At 39.2% G+C, this 23,407-nt stretch overlaps 2 protein-coding genes across 4 annotated transcripts; both read left to right on the top strand.

The window, feature by feature from the left end:
* Positions 1–189: 189 nt before the first annotated feature.
* On the top strand, positions 190–8,672 carry mapk15 (mitogen-activated protein kinase 15). 2 transcript variants are annotated; one of them, XM_034892024.1, is made up of 15 exons: positions 191–308; positions 636–782; positions 2,152–2,250; positions 2,558–2,587; positions 3,444–3,534; positions 3,837–3,967; positions 4,259–4,422; positions 4,612–4,751; positions 4,833–4,890; positions 5,705–5,842; positions 6,071–6,176; positions 6,296–6,614; positions 6,949–7,076; positions 7,255–7,407; positions 7,804–8,672. In XM_034892024.1, the coding sequence occupies exons 2-15, from the start codon at positions 693–695 to the stop codon at positions 7,996–7,998; spliced, it is 1,842 nt and encodes a 613-aa protein (XP_034747915.1). In that variant the 5' UTR covers positions 191–308; positions 636–692; the 3' UTR covers positions 7,999–8,672. The 2 variants fall into 2 exon arrangements, with proteins under 2 accessions (XP_034747916.1, XP_034747915.1); XM_034892025.1 differs by lacking the exon at positions 2,152–2,250 and having other exon boundaries at positions 190–782.
* Positions 8,673–9,699: 1,027 nt separating this feature from the next.
* Positions 9,700–22,975, top strand: grinaa (glutamate receptor, ionotropic, N-methyl D-aspartate-associated protein 1a (glutamate binding)). 2 transcript variants are annotated; one of them, XM_034892027.1, is made up of 7 exons: positions 9,700–9,920; positions 16,943–17,312; positions 18,049–18,161; positions 18,262–18,462; positions 19,496–19,624; positions 19,965–20,108; positions 21,296–22,975. In XM_034892027.1, the coding sequence occupies exons 2-7, from the start codon at positions 16,979–16,981 to the stop codon at positions 21,443–21,445; spliced, it is 1,071 nt and encodes a 356-aa protein (XP_034747918.1). In that variant the 5' UTR covers positions 9,700–9,920; positions 16,943–16,978; the 3' UTR covers positions 21,446–22,975. The 2 variants fall into 2 exon arrangements, with proteins under 2 accessions (XP_034747918.1, XP_034747917.1); XM_034892026.1 differs by having other exon boundaries at positions 9,702–9,920; positions 18,046–18,161.
* The last annotated feature ends 432 nt before the right edge of the window (positions 22,976–23,407 follow it).

The following is a 23,407-nucleotide window of genomic DNA, read 5'->3' as shown; positions in this document are numbered from 1 at the left end:
CCAATATTTGTTGTTTCAATGCCAAATTTTATTTTCAATACCACAGGTTACTGTCACTGTTCTAGCTCCATAGATATCCATCTGTGACTTCTACAAATGAGTGTAGCCCACCGACTGTGGGGTGTAGCAGGGAAGATAAAAAGATGTTTATTTTAATTTCCCTTGTGGTGTAGCTGTTCTAAATTCAGCCATGGGCGGCTCCTTTAAGAACTAGGCAGCAGCGTATTGGTTACCAGGACAACAAGTAATGACAAAACTCTACGGGTCACTTGTTTGCAGCAGCAGTGTGTGGAGTATCCAAACTTGCAGTAAGAATTGATTACCACCTTGAAAGATAACAACATACAATCTACAGTGCAGGTTAAACAGTCACTAGCTAGATGAGATAGCTAGAGTTTAAAACGAACGTGCTGCTTTTGGACTTACATTGAACAGTGGGCGCAACGCGACGTCTGACTAGCTACAAGTCGTGAGAGATACAGAGGGTCGCGTGTGGGTTGCCAGATGAGATACAAAACTACAGAAATTCTGGTTAGTTTTAAGCTGCAGCTCTGGCGGAACCGGTTGCACCATTCAGTCCAACCGTTTTAACACCTGTTTCCTGGGCAATGTAAGACCTATTGATCTTCCTACAGGAATAATCAAAGTATGGTGATGCATTCTGCGTGAGCAGAACGGACTGTTGAAAGAAAATGAGCAAAAATTATGAATCAACAAATGTGTCTGAGGTGGAGGACCACATTTCTTTGAAGTATGACATCAAGAAGCGACTTGGAAAAGGGGTGAGTGACTTTTTCTTTTTGTCTCTACTGGATTAAATGGAAGTGTATTTCCCCCAGGCTACACAATGAACAACAAAACTCCTCATTGCACCTTTGACATGAATCCCTATTTGCAAAAGGTTTGCGAGCTGCTAAACACTTTCAATGTTTTCGCAGACACGCTCTTTACATCAGATTCCTCTGTAGCTGTATGTTTACCACATTTTAAGCCCCTCTGTACTTTAGCCTTAAGAAAAATTCCAGACATTTTCCAGACTTACAATTCTCAGTCAGTCAACACCAGTTTTGTAAGCATGGGATTTATTTACTTTGGCAGGAGAAACTCTTTCTTTGCAGATCAGCTGATTTGTGAGGACACTTTTTCCCTTGAGAGTCCAAACCCTTTTTGTTTTTCTCTCCCCAAGGGTTGCCACTTGGCTAAAAAACTGCCTGTTTTTTTCCATAGACTGTCCACTGAGACTCACAAATTGCTGCTCTGCTTGCAATGGCCAGGTGGTAACTGCCACATAGACACCTCATATTGGCTAACTAAACATACCTTAGTTAAGATGTGACTCATGTTACACGGCTGTTGAACCTGTTTACAGTCGAGATAATAATAGCATTCTGTGCGGTGATGCTTCAGGGGGCCAAACAACAGTAAACAGCACTATGCTAATTGGCTTTAGATAGACAAGTGCTTTCACAGCAGCAAAAGAATGCCCTAAAAATGTATTCATTTATAAACAGTTTGGGTTTTGAAACCCAATTTCCCTTGTAAATGTGAATCACTATCTCGTCTAGCCGAGGTTTGACAGATACAAGAGTCACCGGGGCGGTGTGAATCTGACCCACTGCCTCCAGTGACAGTGCTGCTCCTTGTGTCTCTACAAAAACAGTGTTCTCTAACGCCCTGCCTCACTGCTGCCTCTGTTATGCTTGACTTCCCCACCTTCATCAGCACCCTGCCTCTCCCTTCACCACAGACACAGAGGTCATGTCCTCACCTGTTCTTCTAGGGATATGTTTTTTGTTTTGTTTATTAAAAGGTATTGTGGGTTTAAAAGGCAAATACTCATATGTTTAGAACTAGGTGTCCTAAGATGTGACATTGTATATACCAAGAAACTCTTGAAACATGGAAAATAAAAGACTCAATATTATTAATCCAGTCACTATTACCTGTATGGAGCAGCTGCTTGGACTTTAGATTTTTTTTTTATTTCATGATACGGCCCTGACCACAGTGTTTCCCCAATTTAATATTCTATATATCTTTTTACCAGTTTCACATTCTGCAGTTAAAACTATACTAATGCATGACAGAATATAAGCCACCTCCTGCATGGAGAAGAGGTGACCTGATACCAGTATGTTGTATCTCTCTCAGGCATATGGCATTGTGTGGAAAGCAGTTGACAGACAGACAGGCCAGGTTGTGGCTGTAAAGAAGATCTTTGACGCCTTCAGGAACAGGACAGATGCCCAGGTGTGTGCTTGATGTGAAAATGAAGTAAATTCATTATTGTACCCTGTTGTTGTTATTCATATCTTAATATCATAATAATGTAGCTGCCCCCCCCTTGCCGACTGATTATTTGTCCCCCCCTGTGTAGTCTTGAATGCCACCCCACTTAATAATACTGGAATCGCCCCCTGGGCTCACTTGCTTGTTTCAACAAAGATAAGTTTGGCTAATGATTAAATGGAACAGGAGGCTTGTGTGTGCTGAGTTTATTTCCTGGCATGTTGCTTGTAGAGTTCACATCCTAACCGCAATTTTTTTCCTTTTGCAGCGGACATTCAGGGAAATTCTGTTCCTCCAGGTAACAATTATAATCTTGTTTGAGTGAAAATAATGGCCAACTGACTGTCATACTTTCATTCTTTTAAATTTAAGTCCCAAAGGTTAATAATTTAGCTTCCACTTTCTACATTTTGTTTTCATCATTTCTGTCTTTGTCCTGTATGTTTCTGAATAAATGTATAAAATATTAGGGACACTTCATGATACATTCAGTATTGTGTCTGAGAATACTGCTCCTAACTCTTTAGTCAGTGAATGAGCTCCATTGCCAATTATATAAAAAAGTGCCAACTCAATAACATGAAAATTCTCTGAACACATTTACAAATAAATTGCTGTATTTTGAAAGTCTGTTCCACTGATGCTACTACAGAAGTAATTTTTCCATTGCTGTTTTTTTGGAAGTGAATTGCTTTATAGGTAGAAACATGCTGCAAACAGATTTTGCAGCTGTTTAATTTCCTATGTGAAACCCATTGAGCAATGGCTAATGCAGAATAGTAAAAAATTGACAGTAGCAAACTTCAACTTTATTATTATTCAAAAGGAGATTAACAAGGGACAGCAACAATTTACCTGTCTCACTTTGCTTCATATCAACACATTCCTGTTTTTATCTGCTGACCTACATAGCTGCAACCTTCAGCTGTGTCTCTGCCCCCTAATCAGCTGTTGTCATCCTACAGTGCTATTCCAGGTGTTGGGGTATTGGATTATTACAGTGACCAATATGTAACCTCTGTTACACGAAACTTTCCCGTTCTCTGTACTTTACACAATACCTGCCTATTATTATAGATCAAACAGTAGCCAGGACTTTGTTTGTGTTATGTGTGTGTGGTTTCTGTTACTCAAAATCCCCTTTCCGTGTGCAGGAGTTTGGAGATCATCCCAACATTGTCAAACTTCTAAATGTTGTCAGAGCTCAAAATGATAAAGACATTTACCTCATCTTTGAATACATGGGTGAGTGTTTGGAAGTTTTTGGCCACGAATATAGGTTGTGTGTGTACATGTGTGTGTATGTGTGAATGTGTGTTTGTTCTCTGCTGTCTAATCCATGACTGTCCATCAGCATCCAGCACAGACCTCCACTATTTTGCTCTTTCAGGACATGGTTGAAAATCATAGGGATTATGGAAGAGCATGTGTTTAGAAACTCTATTCCAAAATCACAAATAACTGACAACAATGTACAATTCAATCTTTGGTAGATGTTAATGTCACAGTTGTATTATCATCCATTTTTGCTTTCTGCTTTGTACCAGATACCGACCTGCATGCAGTGATAAAGAAAGGTACCCTACTGAAGGACATCCACAAACGTTATGTGATGTATCAGCTCTTCAAAGCTATCAAATACCTGCATTCAGGAAATGTTATCCACAGGGACCAAAAGGTACGCAAGGTGGAGAATATTAAGCATTAGTCATGAATTAGTCATGATCACTTTCAGTAACACTTCCACAAGTCTGCGGGAAATTTGTTGACATGGCTACACAAAACAGCTTCTGGTCCTAGAGCCTAATTTCATCCCTCCTTCTCTCCTAGTTGTCTGCTATTCCACCTCGGTTCATTTCTGTTCTCATACCGTGGTCGACCTGCTAAATTTGACCTCTCTGTAAATAAGTGTAGACCCAAGTATTGTTGTCCCCAAGAAGAATATTTCTCTTGTCTGTGTTTTCATCAGCCATCCAACGTGCTGCTGGACACCGACTGTGTAGTCAAGCTTTGTGATTTTGGCTTGGCCAGATCACTCAACCAGATCCAAGAGGACAGTGGGAATCCAGCACTGACGGAGTATGTGGCGACGCGGTGGTACCGAGCTCCTGAGATCCTGCTGGGATCCACGAGGTATCAGCAGTGACAAGCATCTGTTAGTCAGTGTCTGTACTACATCTTCTACTTGTGCTTGCTCTTTACAGCAGTTGATTTAACAGTGATGGAGAAAACCACATTTGAAACCTTTTAACTCAGTGAAGAGAATACTTATTTGGATACCTTAGTGTACCAGGCTGTAAAAGGAATACATCTTGTCCAAAGGTACACTAAAGGCGTGGACATGTGGAGCCTTGGCTGTATCCTGGGAGAGATGCTGCTTGGAAAAGCCCTGTTCCCCGGGACATCCACCATAAACCAAATAGAGAAGATCATGAGTGCCATACCCCACCCCAGTCCAGAAGGTGATTAAAGTATTCACTCGTTACTTTTAGTATTTGACAACCTTCACCACTATGAATTAATAAATGTATTTCAATTTTCAGATATTCTTGCAATCAAGTCTGAATACGGATCTTCTGTCATTCAGAGAATGTTACTAAAGTAAGAATCGTTTTTATTATTCATGTTGTGAACATGTATCAATGGAGAGATTTTTTTATATGTATGTGTAAATTTAAATAAACAACAATGCATCTGTTACATTTTCCTTAGTCAACTCACATGTATTACTTTGTTTATATGTAAACACAGAGTGTGTGCAGTTTCTGATGATGTTAGGTTTCTTTCTGACCTTGTCACTCATGGGACAGAGCTAGTTTTGGGAGTGATGATAACACATTTCCTTCCTTCCACTGGGAAGACTGTTATCAGAACATGCAAGTGGAGGGGGGGCTGAGTTACCTGCTCAGGGAGCAGGAGCAGTGATTGTTGCAAAGGTGCAATGATGCAACAGTGACAAAGCAAAGTCATTAACTAATGACAGCTTCAATTTTCAGTTAATTTTCAAATTCATGACATAAAACAAACACATATGGACCTAATTTAAAAAATGCAAATAAAAACAGTTTTGTGTGCAGGCTTGCACACACACACACAAACACACACATTCCACTGCCTTTCCTCCGCCGGCTGCTTTTTTGTATTTAAAGGGAAACTCCAACTATTTTACACTTTAAAGTCTGTTTATAGGTCTCGGGGAATGCTACTACATATGTTAAAGAAGTTCTTCAAGCAGACTGTTAGTGGTCAGAGATTTAGTTGCATTGTGGGTAATGAAGACGCCAGGTTTTGACAAGGAGGAAAAATGCATGGAATTACATTTTTTTTAACTGTACAACACAAGTCTGACGATGTTACAGTAGAGCAATGCTAAATCTCTGCAATAGCCTTTAAAATCTCCCCCTTCCTTCACCAGACCACAGGTACCTTTGGAGGATCTTCTCCAGCTGTCTGTGCCTCCTGAAGCTCTGAACCTGTTGAAAGGTTTGCTAGTTTTCAACCCAGACAAGCGGCTCAGTGCTGAGCAAGCCCTCCAACACCCATATGTAGCCAGGTAGGAAGAATCAAGAATTCCGATGAGTTAAAATGAGTAGCAGTGGTTATCCACAAAAAGGTTTTTGTTATCTTCTGTTTTGTTGGCTTAGTTGAACAGTTAAAATAATTTCTTCTGAATGCTTTGCTTCCATGTGCTAGATTGAGTTTAGAGAGATCACAAGAATTTGTATCATAACTTTATTACTATTTTGTGCTATAATTAATTTAAACGTTTCTGTCTCTTGAGGTTTCATAATTCAGCCAAGGAGCCAGCTCTTAACTACGATGTAGTGCTGCCAGTGGATGATGATATACAATTATCTGTTGTTCAGTACCGTAACAAACTTTATGAGGTACAAAATGATCCAGAAACGTTCAGAAGACATTTCTTTTAATCTTTACATAGTAACATACATACATATAACATATATAATATATATAACCCTAGTTGTCCTCTGTTTCTAACCTGCAGATGATACTGGAGAGGAGAACTGATCAGGGGTTGCTAAGGCTAGTCCATCCAAAGCATGGAGGCTGTGTCCGCAGCATTGAGAAGCCCCATGTGAAGGATAAAGTAGAGAAGAGCCCAGAGGCAGTGAATGGGTGTGGTGACCGCGGAGGGAAAACACAACATGAAAAGACTAAAGAGACAAACGACGTTCCTTCCCATACAGGTGTCACCAAACCTGGGCCTGTAAATGTGTCAACCCCACCTGCTGTGGAGAAGATGAGTCCATTATCTAGTCCTGGCTTGGGAAAACTCACATATAACCCCATCACGCATGCCCCGAGTATGTCTGAATTTTATTTTTCAACACGTGACTGGGTATTGAACCTTTTCAGTACTTTTTTGGTACTGAATAATATACGGCCATAGTGCATTATTTAAAAAACAATGTTCTGTTCAGATTTGTAATCTTGCATTTTAGTTAAGAAAAGTTTTTGAATCTTTGCCTGTGTTTAGACATTTAACATTTGAGAACCTTGACTTGTGAATGAAAGTGATAGGTTTGGTCTAAAACATTTTATAATTCTTAAAATAAGGTGTTTAAAAAGTATTGTTTTTTTTGTCCCATGCCTTTTATAGTAAAAGGTAAAAAACACAAACCCTTTTCTTTTATTCAGATGGTTTTGTTCGGAGTCAAGCTGGTCCTCCAAACTACCCCCCTACTGCAGCCAACAGGAAACTAGTGGGAGAGTCCAGTAATGGAGGTGCAACAACATCACCAACAGAGGGCACCAACACTGATGCAGTAAGCAACCGACCTCAGTCTACTTTCTCTTTTTAGTTTTGTTTTCTCTTGTTGTGATGTAATCTTGTTTCGTTTTTACATCCTGTTTTATTTTTGGCTTCTTGCATTCTCTCCTACTCGTGATCTCTCTGTGGCCCCCCCTGTATGTTGCTGTTTCTCTTATCCCTACCCTTACTAGACCATGGACCAGATTCTTCGGCGTGGTCGCTCAGCCCCTGTGACCCATAACCGCTCCTTCTCCTTGAGCTTTAATCAAACCCAGAACAACCCATTGGTTCGCCAAGATGAGCCATCCCTGTCCTCTGGGCTACATGTCACATCTGCACGCCTGGTTAGTCTACCACACCTCAGGACATGTAAAATATGTCTCAATGCCAGGATGAAATTTCAGCCTATTTACATGCTTGATTAAATATTGATTTAAACATAGAATCAGGGTTCAAAAATCTACTTTTTTTGTCCACCAGCCATATGGCTAGTGAATTTTAGCTAGCAAATGTTTAGATTACTATTGTGTTTTGGCTGGTGAGTGAGGAAAATCTATCAGCATTTGGCAGGTAGATGATTTGAATTTTGAACCATGCATAGAATGCATGAAAATATAATCTAAACATAAAACATACGTAACACATAAAATATGTGGCTATGTAAAAGCTAGGTGGCTTTACTAAGAGATAAATAGAATGGCTGTCATAGCATGTCTAACTTTCTTTCTCTTTCCATGCAGAATCAGCGCTCCACCTCTCAGGTTCGTGAGGCTCTGCCACCGACACGGTTCAGCAAGAAAGTATTTCAGAGTAACTGTAATGTGGCTGCTGCAGGCGACCCTCGAGCCAAACTGGGCAGCTATTCCCAGGCCTATGGTACCATCAACAAGACTGAACTGGACAATCTGCTTCGAAGCCGTCCTTACAACCAGTAACTGCTGTTATGTCACATGTGTTTCAACACTCAACAAGATTTGCCATGTTGAGTGTTGTTGAGGCACAAGATAAGGACTTGAACGGAAAGACAACTTGGGAAAAAAAAAACTGAAGACTCTTACACGTCTTGTATACTATGTACATTGTATCCCCAGGGACATGTCTGCCGTTGTCTGAGTCTGTACAAATTCCAGTGACTTTATATTGCATTAATCAAATTGTAACAGCAATTTGATGAAAATGTCTAGTTTAATGTGTAGTTGATTCAAAAAGCTGGATTTGGTTTGTATGGAAGAGACAAACCCCAGACCTTAAGGGGCCCAGAAGGTCCAATTATCATCTGAAATGTTGATGTGGCTACCTGTCTAGCCATAGAGAGAAATTCACATGCTAAATATTCCTAAATACATTTGTGTTTTAAGTAAGTATCACAAACAGTGATCCTACTTTTTGCCCCGGGCACACTACATGGTCAAACCAGCCATGATTTGGTTTCAGATAATATGCAATATATCATATGCAAGTAGTTTAAACAAAGACTTGTTTTACAATTGTGTACAGAATAGAAAGATTAGTGTTTCCTGATTCCAGTTTATAAAGTTGGATTTTGACATGGATGACTGTGACTACAGGCCACCATATAGTTTAATAATAAACGGAGGTGGAAATACTCCTAGCTTTTTACCTGATATATTGGATAGTTTTTACTTCTTTGGGCCTCGAACAGTTATTTGAAATAAATAAGATTATTAATCATCAGACATCTAGAAGGCAAATTGATGAAACTGCCAACAACTCATGGGCCCCAGGTGGACACTGCTTTTTGTTAGAGGTACCAAGCCAAAAAGGCTTGAAACCGTTGGTCTATTCTTAAACAGTGATTGCATTTTAAAGGCGTGTGTGTTTTATTACATGTAAATTTGAGCCTTAAGATATTGTAACTACAGCTGTAAGATAAATGAAAAGGAATACCAAGTACAATAGTCGGGGAAGAAGTACTATAAAATAATAGTAAGCGTCAGCTAAATTAAATGTGATGTTATGTAATGTACTCTCTTATCTCTTAAGGTAGGTAAAAGGTAGTAGCAATACAACAGTTTAGAAATATTATACTACAAGTAACAGTCATGCAAAAATGTTACTTAACAAAAATATTAGACCCAAAATAAATGTAATTGGTTCCAAAAAAACTCATTATACAGAAGAATTGCCAAAAATGATATATATATATATATATATGATCCGATTATTATTGATGTATTATTGTTTGATCTCTTTCGTCTTGCTGGTCGTAAAGTTAGGGCTTTTAACAAATATACAGTATATGTGCCAGGTTGCCTAATCGATGATACTATTCAGTTATTATTTTGTGTTACTAAAGTAAACATGAAAATTAACTCCAGTTGTCGGATAATTGTGGTGGATTAAAGATTAAAAAGTCCAGTATTTCCTATTTCCCAGTAAATTGTTGTGGGGTTGATTTTTTAGAGTATAACCTCAAAACCACTGCCTCAATTTTTTACGTAAGTAACGTCACAGTGACACTGCTGTTATGCATCATGCGTGCAGTGCCGAATCCTCCAGATCTAGATCTTTCGATCGCAGTGTTTGTAAAGCCAGTAAACTGCACAACTTTTTTTCTCTCATATGACACAGCGAAAAATACTGCGTCAGTATCATAAATAAATCGTAAAATACAACCATTGCCACTTGGATAAAATGGTCATTTTGCGTTATGTATTAAGACAACACGCGGAAATTCCCACACATCACGTGACGACGTAGTGTGTTGTCGTAAGCTGCTCGAGCCATTTGTTTAGTCCAGTCCGTTATTATTAAACATCCATGGTCCAGACCAGGAGAAAGAGGAGGGAGAGTTAACGTTAATGTCGGCCGCTACCCTGAAATAAACTAATTAAAGGTACGTGAGTTAGAGTTTGGTGGGAGTACGTTTTCCGTGTGTGTACGCGTGTACTACATACAATAACAACGTTAGCGTTATCGTATGCTGGTGCGTCTAGCGAGCACAGCTGTACAGTAGCTATAGCTACTGTTACTGCTAACTGTCACAAGATAGAGAGAGGTGACTTATCAAAACAGATTTTATCAGCAGAACGGCACGGCTAACATAAGATACAGTAACGTTAACGTAAAGTCACGAAGAAAATAAATGTGGCTTGGTAGCTACGCGCCGTAAACGTGGTGGTTAAACATGACATAACAAAGAACATGGCGAGCAGGGATAAAGAATATCCACCGCCGGAACACTCCGTTTATCGATATCTTGCTACAATGGCGGTCTTGCTAGCTTGGGGTTAGTATTTGTGAGTTTGATGTAACGCTAGCTAGCTAACGGATAATCGCAGTGTCGCAGTGTTTATCTGCGCTGTGTGAGGCCCAGATGGAGGTACGCCCGCTGCAGGTGCACCAGAAAACGAAGCTCGCTCTTTTCGATTCCTAGGTTTCTGTTTTGGTTTCCCTTCATGCTTAACCTCTTAAACCTATCGTATAACCTTTTTTTTCCAAATCAGTTAAATTTAGTCTTACTAGAATTTTTGTGTGGTTTAAGTTTATTTTTTTAGTAATCTTTCAAGCAAAAATGCGAAGCATTTAGTGGTTCTACCTTCTTAAATGTGAGAATTTACTGCTGTTCTCACTTTTATTTTATTGTAAACCTAATGTCTATGTCAACACGAATATATGTACAATGTTGAGACCTGATGTCACATTGGCTTTAGAAAATTGTAAAAAAAAATTACTTTATTTTGACAATTAACTCAAATTACACAATATTCAGCTTACTATCAAAGAGGAGTGAACAAACTACAGAATATTCACATTTAGGCAGCTGAAATTAAAGAAATTCAATAGTTGGCCACTAATCAGTTGAATTTGTAGCTCTACATTTTATAGACCAAACTATTTACTGATTATTCAAGAAAATGTGATGATTAATTGGTAATGGAAATGATCATTCCTTTTCAGCCCTTTACATTTTTGTAGTGGTAAATTTGACAAAAAGTCAACTGAAAAACTGTTAATTGATTAAATAACCAGACCTTTCTGTTTACTGGCTAAGCCAGTGATTACATCCCTGCCAAATCAAGGGACCTCAACTTGGGATAGACTCATTATTACAGCAACAATATTAATGCACCTATATCCTGATTCTGTGAAAGCCTATGTGTTGTTTCTATCTCAACTTAGGCCTTCTTCATTAATCATCATACCTCCAAATATACACAGTCTCCATTAGCCCAAAACTGTCCTTAGTTATTTACATCCTAGACCCCCTATTAAATGTTTTTTATTTATTTATAGGTCGACAGTGTTGGTGGTTGAAGTTCTCTATTTACAATCTGGCTATCCTGTGTTGACTGAAGCTGAAGGCTATACCTGAGCATGATGTTCACCAGCTCAGAGAGAAACAGCCTGTCGGTTCTCACCTGACAGCTTGTTACCAGGACATGCATGATGCCGTGCCGAGCAAATTAGTTTGCTCTCCTTGTGATACAATTTTACAGTGAGGGAGTTTGAATGAACATTTTCTCATAATGTTGAGGAGTCATTTAATGGAATAAGAAGATGAGAAGAGACAAGTGAGGACACTAGTGGATGTTTCTGCTGTTGTGTCACCGTCCAGCTGTGAAACAGACTTAAACTAAGTCCAGGATTACTCAGTTTCAATTGCAGCCATTGTAATAACATCCCATTAATAAGCATGTATGTGCTTATTCTGTTTTGCTAGTATTGAAGAGAGGGGATATTTAACTTTTTAGATAAGTGAAGATTACACTTCCGTTCTGTTTGGAAAGATTTTGAGTTCAGTGGGTTTTAGGTTGACCAGACAAGAGATATAAAGCTAAACCATAATCTTGTTAACACCGCCTCCTGAATATGTCAACTGCTGATCACAAAACAAACAAAAAAGATATCCAGTCATCATAAAGAATATTTAAGATAGCAGTAGTATGTTGACATTCTATGCCATACCTACCTAAAGTGCAGCCGTCTGTCACAAGGCAACGTGTCTGCAGGTTAGACGTAGCCAGAGCTGCTGCTGACACAGCGCGTCACGATGACAATATCATTCCAGACTGCTGCATCTGCTGGCAGATGGGCCAGCAGCGACTTTATGGGGGATTTATCAAGGTGGTCAAGTGGCAGTTTTATAACGGGACTCAATATGTTATTATTGTGCTTTTGAGGAGTCTGTTATTGGTGCGTTGTGTGTGCAAAACTGTTACCACTGAATTAGTCAGTCATCATGTGACTGTGAAACAGCATTTCATTTTATAGCACTCTATGAATGAATGAATGAAGTCATGTTAGTATGTAGCTGTAGGAAAAGTATTGCATGTGCAAAATAGTGTTAAGTCATCCTCAATCAAAGATCACAATTATTTAAACTTGTTGCGGCGCCACATGTTTTGACACACTGACCTCTGTATAGGCCCCAGTACATTGTGCGGCTGTTCTTGTTTTGTCACTGTGTTTCCTGGTGCTGCTCAGGCATGCACATAGCGTGTTGTTTATGGGTTTGTCAAAGTATTGTGCTAGCCTAATTGTGTTAACGTGGGTCTCTGGCTAGCCAAAATACCCTGCCTAATCTAATTCCCCTGCCGATAGCTATCAGCTGAAGCCAGGGATAGTGGGACTGTCCATCTAGCGTCAGACTGTCTTTTCTTAGACGATTTAAAATCTCCCAAATAATGTTTGTGAAGCTGTACAAGCAGTGCCTTGAACTGACTAACCATCCTTAAAAAAAACAAAAACAAAACTGTGACTGTACAGTATTTACTTTCACCACAGACATGGAAGTGAAACTATTGTGGTTCTTGAATTTGTCTTGTGCACTTGAGAGATGAGTGGCTGGCAGAGAGAGGGCTTTCAACTTTTAATGTCCCTATTTGAAGAGGCTTAACCTTTTTGTTTCTAAAACAGTGGTAGTTTTATGTGTGCAAGACCAGGGTTTTAATTATTTTTTCATTGAATGAAGTACATTTAAGCAATTACAGCTATGTCTCAATGTCTTAAGTAGAACGTGTGAGTGGAGCAAGAAGTGGTGAGAATTTCCACTCATGCTCACATGCTCTGGTCTTAAGACTCATACATTTTTGTCAAAATATCTGAGGAGAAGAATGTCTCTGTAGACCAAGCCGTTGTAACATGCATATTTCTGACATTTCATAACTATGGAGGTAAGCCATCCTACACGGATAAAAAGCTACAGATAGGCCAGAACAGTTTAATTCAGTTCTAAAAAAACAATGAAGTCACTTTTGTTAAACATGATTTACAATATCATCAAATGAATATAAATAAAGACCGGGGGCTAATTCAATTATTGCTTATTCAATTTCAGGAATATCATACTTTGATCATGTTATCGTTCCACAAATGTCCAAATTAGTCATTCACAACAAGCTGTAATTATAGATTAACAAAGTTCAGGGTTCCCCCCCAGAAAAGTTGTTAAACCCGGCCGGTGGCGAGTGTCTTTTCTTTTTGACGAGGGCCTGTCTCAGGGTGATGGCAGCATCAAGCTAGAGCCCTGTAGTTTCTGTGATCACAGAATCATTGACAAAATTTGTCTGTGCCTCTCTTATTTTATTTTATTTTATTTTTTTAATGTAAAAATAAACTAGATATCTTTGAGAATTGGATCACCTTGAGCTTGAGGAAATTGTGAGAGGCATTTTCACCTTTTTTCTGAGGTGTTACCTAAAGAATAATCAATTGATGGAAAAAAAGACTTGGAGCAGTTTATTGCTTCTTCCGTCCGGATTGTTATTTAACATCTGATTTCCAGCTTATTGCCCAGCCCTAACATGGATAGCAAATTCATTCAAGACCTGAGATACAATCTTAAATGCTTCCATGGACATTGAACAGGGAGGGTATCACGTGCTTTGACTGCGTGTTTCACGTAATTAGTTAAGGACTCTTAGGTTATTCAGTTACAGCTTTGGGTTCACTCAGATTGTTGGACGCAAGCCAACAAAACCTTTTGTAGTGTTTCAGAATGATTGAGTATTCATCCATTCAGATTAAGAGAGTGATCGTTTAAGAGAAGCCAATATTGACTACAGTGCAAACTTTTCACTGACAGATAAATTGGTTTTTCAAGTAATTCAATCAAACCTGCTGTACTCAGTGTACTATAGGCACCATTACATAACCATTGTTGTCCTGAAAGCCAGGAGGGATTTTGCTCCTCAGATAATGATTGTAATCTGTTATGATCTAAATGGAGACTATTTAGATCATGAAGCTCAGACAGCACTCGCCATGTTGTCTGCTCTCTCCTACTGCACTGTCCTAACGATGGACAGACAGGGATCATGTGGACACACACTGGAGTCCGGACGCATTAGCTAAGGCAAAATAGAGCAGTGTTGCATAATGCTTACGGTGTGGTCTGGAAAGAGGGAGGAGAAGGATAGAGGCAGTGTTAGAAACATTAAGCATGATTTTTAGCTTTCTAATCTGCCACTGAATGGATATTTTTGTACTTTAGTTTATAAATTCACACATTTGGTGGTGGTTTGTGTGTGAAAGAAATGGCATAAGGACTGAGATTAGGATGCTTGTGTTTGTATATTCATGCATTACACAGCTGTACTGTAAACATGCAGTAACTGGACTTTAAAAAGCACAGGCCTCTGTACCACTTTAAAGTCTGTATTGCAGACACAAGCTTTTCTTTTAAAGTAAGCAATCAGGGGAATGGCTTTTTGACTCCTATCCCTCAGCAGAAGTTTTTGTGCAGGCCTTTTATATAAAACATGCACACCACGTTTGAAAGCACTAATCAACCTTGTAAATCTGACCTCACTTGCCGAGAGATACGTTTTTAGTGTGCAGCTTTGTGCCATGCATGTAGGTGCGCCATTAGCATTCTAGATTGCAATGTAAATGGTGCAGAAACCTGTTGACCTGGGTTGTGCAGGGGCCGGGGGGGGAGGGACACTGCATTAAACAGCCAAAATGTCTTCTCTTCTGAAGCAAAGCAGATAAATAATACATTTGGTTACCAAGGCACCTGCATCATTGGTAACATTGTCCGGCTATTCAAGTGTGAACAGTGTTTGCCGTCTCCTCAATTTCCCTCGTACCATTCATCCCTGCTTCTTTTTTTCTGCTGGTAAAATCCAGAAAGCTGGTGTGTGGGATTGGCAGTTTTATGTAGGTATGGTTGTAGCGTGTGGTTACTGGTGTACTTTTTCGTAGTAGTAAAGAGGATTCAGCAAACTTCTGGTTGAACCTTGTTATTAGAGAAAGTTTTAGAATGACATCATCATTTTAAAATGACTTCCTCCATGAAACTTTGGAAGAGTTAAAAATAAAAAAACAACACAGTTCAGAGGTTGGTTGAGTAATTTCTGCTACCACATTCCAACAACATCATCACCACCCCAACCTAGCTGGACAACATAGACATTAGAGCTTTAAAAATATATACATATACGTGTGTGTGTTTCCTAAGTGACATTAATTAAAGTCAAATTCTTAACTCTAATTATATACACCCAATATGAACCATTAGATAGTGTGATAATTCACATTTAAGTACATTACTATGCACCCAATATATCACACCGTCAATGCAAAGTAGCATGTATTATTATTATTATTTTTTTTTTTATTATTATGCAGTGCATTGTGCATTCAGCTCTTTCTAGGAACTACAGTTGCTTCCTATGTCCCATTGTAGTTAACTACCTTAATATGTACTGTTTCAGACTGGACTTCCCTATGCATGCATTGCCAAAGATGTGTATTTGCAGATGTGTCTGGATAGTCAGCCATGACAGTGAAGTACCCCTCCCCTAACTTCCTCTCACAGCAGTGTGACGCAAGTGTCTCATCTGGTGTGTTTAGTGACTTTCTGACCTGTGGCCTATTTATTAGATTAGATCACAGCTGCCCACTGCTTGTCAGTGAACTCATGAATAACTCATCATTTATTTCTTCTGACCGTAAACCAAGGATGCGTCAAGACATGTTTCCCTTCTTTCATAATCTACACTTCACAATAAAATACCACGTTACTGATAAATCAACACATTCAAATCTCAGAATTCAACAATGATTTCAAATATTTTCAAGAGTGTGTACTTAACCACAGCGATTTAACTAAAATTTAAAGAACTAAATAACTAAAAAAATCACTTAAATCACAACTTCTCCTCCCTCTTACAGTTCTCTTTGTATTCTTCTCTTCAATGCTCTGGTGGCAGATCTCCTTGATCCATGTCAAGGTGTTTATTTCATCCAGGTGCTCTGTAACCCTTGGTCTCTTCCAAGACTACAGGTGTTGCAGCAGTCTTTTTCGTAGAAAGGGCCTATAGGTGGTTGCTCTCTTTTTTTTATATTTCAAACCATTTTCCTCCTGATCCCCCACAGCCTAGCCCTATCAAAGACCCTGTAAGCATGGACGTTTTAGCACTGTCTGTTAAATGTTCAGGTTCTTTTCAGTAAGACCATGTAATGGCCAATCACATTAGATTTTTAGAAAGGTGATATAGCATATTTTAGCAGGAAAGAAAAATTCAAAAAAGGAAGCAGGTAAAACAGATAAAATAGCATAAAATGATAATAAATCTGGATTTTATTTTGTGAAAACAAAAAGGCAAAGTGTTGTAGCTCTCCACAATGCCTCGGCCCTCTCTTCCTGCATCATTGTTTATTTGCCAGTCACCTTTTTCAGTCAGGGATATGCAGTTTTTGTTTCTCAGCCAGTTTGGCCTTGATAGTGTACTCTCATTTATTTTTCTCTGCTTACTTCAGGGACTTTAAAGATGAAAGAAAGATGTTGAAATTTTGTGAATATTTTCTTACCGCGAACATTAAAATCTTCTTACCTCTTTAATGTATGTTTGTGCTGGATACAGATGTTTTTTAGTTGAACTAATCCTGATTCTACGTCTCTTCTCATAGATTGTTCTAGCAGCAGAGTGCGCCTCCCCCCACACGATGTCCCAGGAGAAGAGCGGATACCCTATTATGGGGGAGAACAACCCACTTCATAACAACGTTTATGGACCCCCTCAGCCAGGTTTTGGCATGCCACCTCCAAACTACAGCCAAGCCCCAGGAGGACCGTACCCACCAGCAGCTGGCTATGGACAGCCGGGCTTCCCCCAGACAGGGCCAGGTTTTGCCCCTGGTCCCTACCCTCAGATGCCCTACCCACAGGGACCTTACCCACAGGGACCTTACCCACAGGGACCCTACCCACAAGGACCCTACCCACAGGGTCCTTATCAGCAAGGGGTCGCACAGCCAGGCTTTCCCGGTGACCCCACGGGTGAGTGGTTAAACCAAAGATGTGAGGGGTTTATGAATAGAGTTTTCCCTTTCTAGGCCACCTTTTTCTTTTTCATTTGGTACCTGAATGTATCAGAGAGCCTATAAATCATGACAGAGCCAAATAGTAGGCCTGCAACTCAACGAATGTGAGTTATGTCTTTTGCCTCTGCCTATTCTCCATCCATAAAAGTGTGCTAAAGCTAACTTTGTGTTCATAATTACTTTTTCCAAACTTTTCCTCTTTGCCCCATTACACCCCCATACACTGCAATATTTTTCTTCTTCTATTGCAACCGTAATTTTCAATACCTTATATTTAATGCCACTTTACATTCACTCAATACCTTTTGCTCATTGTCTGTTGTTTGTGTGTTTACTTGTTTGTTTTTTTGCTTTTTACTGTAAGAAACTGCTGCTGCTGTAATAAGGGAATTTCCCCACTGTGGGATGAATAAAGTATTATCTAATCTAATTTAATCTAAGTAAGGTGTCTCACTTTTCCACGTAAATGGATTTACACACTAAACACGCCTGTGAATACTACAAGAACTATGTACATTATCCAGGACAACACATGGCTGGCTCCAGTTTAGATCAGACTCAACACAGATGACCGGGAAATCAATGAGAAGATCAGTCAATCGCGCACAGACATGTCCATTTGTTTAGCCTAGTTGTGCTACTTTAAAGAAACCAAAACAAACTGGCAAACTGTTATTATTGTTCACCAGAAACTGTCGGCAGTGTTGGTTACCATGGTGATGGGCCTCCATCTTACTACGACAATGAGGAGTTCACCAACTCTGGCTTAGAGGACAAGAGCATCCGACAAGCGTTCATCCGAAAAGTAGGTCCTTTACCATTTCAAAAAGATTAAATGTGTCTGATAAAGAAGTTAATATGGCATTGAATACAACTTCACCTGCTTCATTTCTCTTTCCTAACAGGTCTTCATGGTTCTCACAGTGCAGCTGACGATCACTTTTTCCTTCGTTGCAGTCTTCACCTTTGTCAATGAGGCCAAGTTCTTTGTGCGACGTAATCCATGGACATACTATGTGTCCTATGCAGTCTTCTTTGTGTCTCTAATTGTCCTCAGCTGTTGTGGAGACTTCCGCCGTAAGCACCCCTGGAACTTGGTTGCACTGGTAAGAACTTACCCTAATACCAAATCATTAAAAAGTATGGATTAGCCAATGTAAAGTTGTGTTAAAATGATAAATAAACCAATTCACGCAGTGTGTGTACCATTTTAATGAACAATGATTACAATTTTTTTGAAAGCTGAAAGTGAAAGCTCTAGGTGCTCCTGAGAATCATACATGATCTAATGTGAGACCGGGGTGTAGTGGAGGCTGCCCGTAAACACTGTTTACCCACCTTTCAAATTAGGAAATAGGAACATACTTTACATCACTTTACAAATGTTCATGCTGAACTGGGCTTCCTCTGTCAGTTCCTCTTGCAATTTCTAGGATCGTTTGTTTTGTTTTCCACTGAAACATTGTCTACTGTAAAACTGCCTTGGCTTATAATAATTGTTTTGAACGAGATGTTGCTGTTCTTAAAGCTAGATCTGGTTTATTAAAGATCATAGCATAGCAATACAGTACAGAAAATTAGCCCAGCAGAAACATCAGTTAGGTAAGACCTTTGTGTTTAACTATATATCTTAAAATTTAGTGCGCCCAGATTGCTCATTTGGGAGAGCGGGCGCACCTATATAGAGGTTTAGTCCTCGACGCAGGGGTGCCAGGTTCGAGCCCGACCTCGGCCCTTTGCTGCATGTCTTTCCTCCTCTCTCTCCCCTTTCATGTCTTCAGATGTCCTATCAAATAAAGGTCTAAAATGCCCAAAATATTATCTTAAAAAAAAAAAAAATAATACTATATATCTAAAAATATTATACTTAAAACTCAATCTGACAACAGAAATGAACAAGTTTGCTGATTTCACATATGTCCGCGATTAAAATCAATGGGCAGTTTTCTACCTGAATGGGATTTTTGTGTTAGGGCGACATCTATGTGATTTGTTCTATAGATTTGTCTTGATTCAAGATATATTTTTTTTGAGACCGACAAATGATCCATATTTCCATCATCTCACCTGGAAATCTAAACCATGTAAAGTGTGTCCTAAGTAATGTTAATTTGATCGTGTGTTTTCTGTGTCTTGCAGTCCATCCTGACCCTGAGCCTCTCCTACATGGTGGGCATGATCGCCAGCTTCTATGACACAGAGACCGTCATCATGGCCGTGGGCATCACTGCAGTGGTCTGCTTCACTGTCGTGCTCTTCTCACTACAGGTCAGAAGACCCCCAAAAAGCTGCTTGAGTAAATGTATTGAAATGTCTACAGAAAAACATAGTCACTCTGGTTCAAAAGCTAAAGTGAGAATTTCTTCTGATTAGTTTTTCACAGTTTAAAGTGTGCAACATTAAACTGAGAGCACAAATGATTGTTCCAGGCATTAGTTAAATCATCAGGCATAACCAGGGAAACTGAGTTTGGATTCCAACTGTAAAATGCATTTAAATATATATATATACATAAATGTTTTTTTTTTTTTAAAGTGTTATTTGCCACCAGTCCCACACCTTAGCTTTATATATTTTCTAACATTTTTTCTTTCCTTCTTCACCACAGAGCAAGTATGACTTCACTTCCTGTCAGGGCGTGCTGTTTGTGTGCCTGATTGTGCTGTTGCTCTTCTCCATCCTCTGCATCTTCATCCGCCACAGGATCCTGCACATCGTCTATGCCTCGCTGGGGGCCCTGCTCTTCACCTGCGTAAGTTTCACACTCTCATTGTGCCTGTGGCTGTTGCATGTATTCACTTTGGGGCGCATTCCAGATTTTGTGCAACCATAATGATCACTTGGAAGTCTTACTTGAGCAAGTGCAATATATTTCACGGAAGGTATACTTTCCAGTTGGGTAATGGCGTTCAGTCGTCTGGATACAGTTGCTAGACAGTCATCAACATTATCTCACCATACAGATGGTTTTCCACCAATCATTGAACTTTATTTTACTCAATAAGGGATCATTTCATCTGATACTGTTTAAGTGTGAAGCACAAATTAGGGTAGGAACGCTTAACAAGAGGAAAGCGGGATCCTGACTTTGTTATAAAAATGTTAATACATGACCATACATCATGAGAGCCAAACTCAACCAAAACATCTGGTAAACCACTATAAACATTATTATAGAGGGTAAAATAAGTCTTTTGGACCAATACAAGAGGTAGGCAACTTTAGATGAACAAAGAAAGAGAATATGTCATAAAATGCATTTGATGAACCCTAGCGCGGCAAATGGCTCTATTGGCTTTTAGTGCCAAAACAGTATAGTCATAATGTATTGAGATAAGTGATAGTGTGTCACTGCACGATGGAAATGTGGGCTTTCACTACACACATGCTAGCTAGAGCGAGGCTGTGCATCCAACAACAGTCAAGAGCGATTACACGCTAAACAGTTAAAGCACCGTATTCATGTTAGAATACTAATCAACCAGTCTACGCTAGTGATGCACTTACTAGAAAATATCCCATGTTTGGGCAACCAGATCAAAAAGTGACAAAGCCTTATTCCGAGTAAGTGATTATTAACTTAGACTCTGTCCTCAGCCCTGACGATTGTGCAGCTATAAAACATATAGTTGCTGGTTTACGGGTTGGGTTTGGGTTGTTGATTAATGCATATTTTTGCAGGATGGGCGTTGCAGATTGGCTCTCCTTATGGGTCGGGTGGGTGCCCTGACCCGCGTATCACTACTACACGTCTTTAATCTACCAATTGACATCTATTTGTGCTGTCACACAAGTGGAGTCCAGTTCAACTTTTTGATAGACAACTCTGCTTTTCTTTGTCTAAATAATTTGCTAATGCATTTGCTTGTCATTTATCTTAGATCTTAATTTTAGACATCTCTTAAATTGACTAATACCGACCTTGTTTCTTGCCTGCAGTTTTTGGCTGTGGACACTCAGCTTCTCCTGGGCAACAAGAAGATGTCTCTGAGTCCAGAGGAGTACGTTTTTGCTGCCCTCAGCCTCTACACCGACATCATCAACATTTTCCTCTACATCCTGACTATTGTGGGACGCTCCCGAGAATGAGGCTGCAGCTTAGAAAGAACAGGAATGCGATCTATAGAATGCCTCCATTAATTGTGAATTGTTGCTAACATGGTCTCTAACTCAAACGTTTTCTTCACTCAGGCATGTGTGCTGTGGAGCAGATGCATTCTGTCATATAATCCAGCTGAGGGACACTATTTATTTTATTCAAATTTTGCCATTAAACACAGAAGTATACTTCCTCCCTTCTTTTTATGTTGATCACTCTGCTTGCTTTTACTGCTCTCTGCTTCTACTAAGACATGGCTACATTACGTATCTCCCAACTACCAGTTCTGCTCTGCTCATTTAGTGTGAAAGCTGTTCTCTTGTGGATGCTTGGCTCGCAGCCTTGCCTTGCTGCAGAAATTAAAACAGAAAAATACAGGGGAAGGTATCGACAGCGCCTAATGATGATGCAAACCAGCTTTGCCTGAAGAGAAGTCAGTGCAAGAAATACCCTCCTCCTTCAATCTGTCTGTTTTCCCAAACATATCTCTTAGTAAGTAACTCTGCATGGCAACAAAACTTAAGATGTGTTATGATTCTTTAGAACTACCAGAGGAATACCTTTTTAGCTTGCTTGTCACAGCTGTAAATAGTTAATAGTTAATGTATTACTGTGTATGATTCCAGTGACCCCAACCCCTGAAAAGGCATGCTGGAGTGATCCATATGAATGTTGCTATTTTGGAACAATTTGCTTGGATGTCAAGACTTCACTTACACAGTACAGTTACTAAACTATTTTAATGGAAAAAGAAATGATTTCTATGATTGCAAAGCTGAGATGTCCCCTTACCTTTTTTCATGTTGTCATTACCTTCGTCACTAATTTCCTTTCTTCTGGATGCTAACGTGAAGTGAAAATGTAGTGCTGTATTTATTTTTTCTGATTTCAACTAATGTGAAAGATTGAAGTATTGGAATTTCTGACCACTTCTATACCAAGCTAATATAAGTTTTCACTTCTAAATTTTTACATTTGAAGAAACAGATGGACGACGGATTTATAACTCATCGATTGATTGAAGTTAATGTAGATAACGGGTTGCTTTTGAGGATGCTTTGAGAAAGTGTTGAGGAAAACAAACTTGCACTGTTTGTAAATTTACATAGACTTTATCACTTAAGGTGATTGTGAAAGCATCACATACTGGTTACGCTCCTAGGGTAAAGGAATCAACATGCACTGGAAGCAAAAAAATACTCCCTGCACATAAACACACACAACTTGAATGGTATATTTACCATTAATATTTTTTATTTGTACCTAATGTTTTGCTTTTTAAACTGCTGCATGAACCTTTCCTCTCATTTTCAGGCATTCCTGCTTTGGAGAGAACCAGTGTTGTTTAGCAACCCTGTTAGACGTTCTTTCTTTTTTTAATTCTTGTGTTCATCTAACTAACGTGTACTGTACATTGAACTCCTTTTAGTGGTTTGATGTGTATAGATAAGGAAATTGTGGGGCGTTGTAGGTCTGTTTGCCTTGTACAGTATATTTGCATTAAATTAAAATGGAACCACTACACTGCTGTTTGCTTTTCATTTAAACTGGATACAATGTGAAGGTGTCAAACTTGTGTTTATTCATTTACTCAATCCCTTTTGATAAAACTAAATGCCATAACTATACCTTGTAAGTTAATTTATAAACAGTTTTTGCCGTCGCGTAGGCTGCAGTCAGGCATATGTATTTTTACATTATAACCAAAGTTGAGGAATCCTTATTTGAGTTTTGTTATGTGTTCAAAATATAAGCTAATTCAGCATTATTATTATTTTGCCTTTAATAGAGACAACGGTCTCAAATTTCAAGGATCAGTCAGGCTTGAGGCGTACTGGGTAGGCCTACAGTTACAGGCCCAAATTGTGATGTAAGATTAAATGTCTTTGATATAGACATTCATTTATTGAATGAAGTCATTTCCATTCAGCAAAACATTATTACACAAGTGT

The sequence above is a fragment of the Etheostoma cragini genome, chromosome 14 (assembly GCF_013103735.1).
Source record: "Etheostoma cragini isolate CJK2018 chromosome 14, CSU_Ecrag_1.0, whole genome shotgun sequence".
Classification (NCBI taxonomy): Eukaryota; Metazoa; Chordata; class Actinopteri; order Perciformes; family Percidae; genus Etheostoma; species Etheostoma cragini.
This window is presented reverse-complemented; position numbering and strand designations above follow the sequence as displayed.

What these genes read in the sequence shown, in the direction of transcription:
- mapk15 (XM_034892024.1), top strand. Translation starts at nt 693, where the DNA reads ATGAGCAAAAATTATGAATCAACAAATGTGTCTGAGGTGGAGGACCAC. An exon ending in CCTCATCTTTGAATACATGG is followed by an intron (nt 3,535 to 3,836) that starts GTGAGTGTTTGG and finishes GCTTTGTACCAG; the next exon opens with ATACCGACCTGCATGCAGTG. An exon ending in TTATCCACAGGGACCAAAAG is followed by an intron (nt 3,968 to 4,258) that starts GTACGCAAGGTG and finishes TGTTTTCATCAG; the next exon opens with CCATCCAACGTGCTGCTGGA.
- grinaa (XM_034892026.1), top strand. Translation starts at nt 16,979, where the DNA reads ATGTCCCAGGAGAAGAGCGGATACCCTATTATGGGGGAGAACAACCCA. An exon ending in GACAAGCGTTCATCCGAAAA is followed by an intron (nt 18,162 to 18,261) that starts GTAGGTCCTTTA and finishes CTTTCCTAACAG; the next exon opens with GTCTTCATGGTTCTCACAGT. An exon ending in GGGCCCTGCTCTTCACCTGC is followed by an intron (nt 20,109 to 21,295) that starts GTAAGTTTCACA and finishes TCTTGCCTGCAG; the next exon opens with TTTTTGGCTGTGGACACTCA.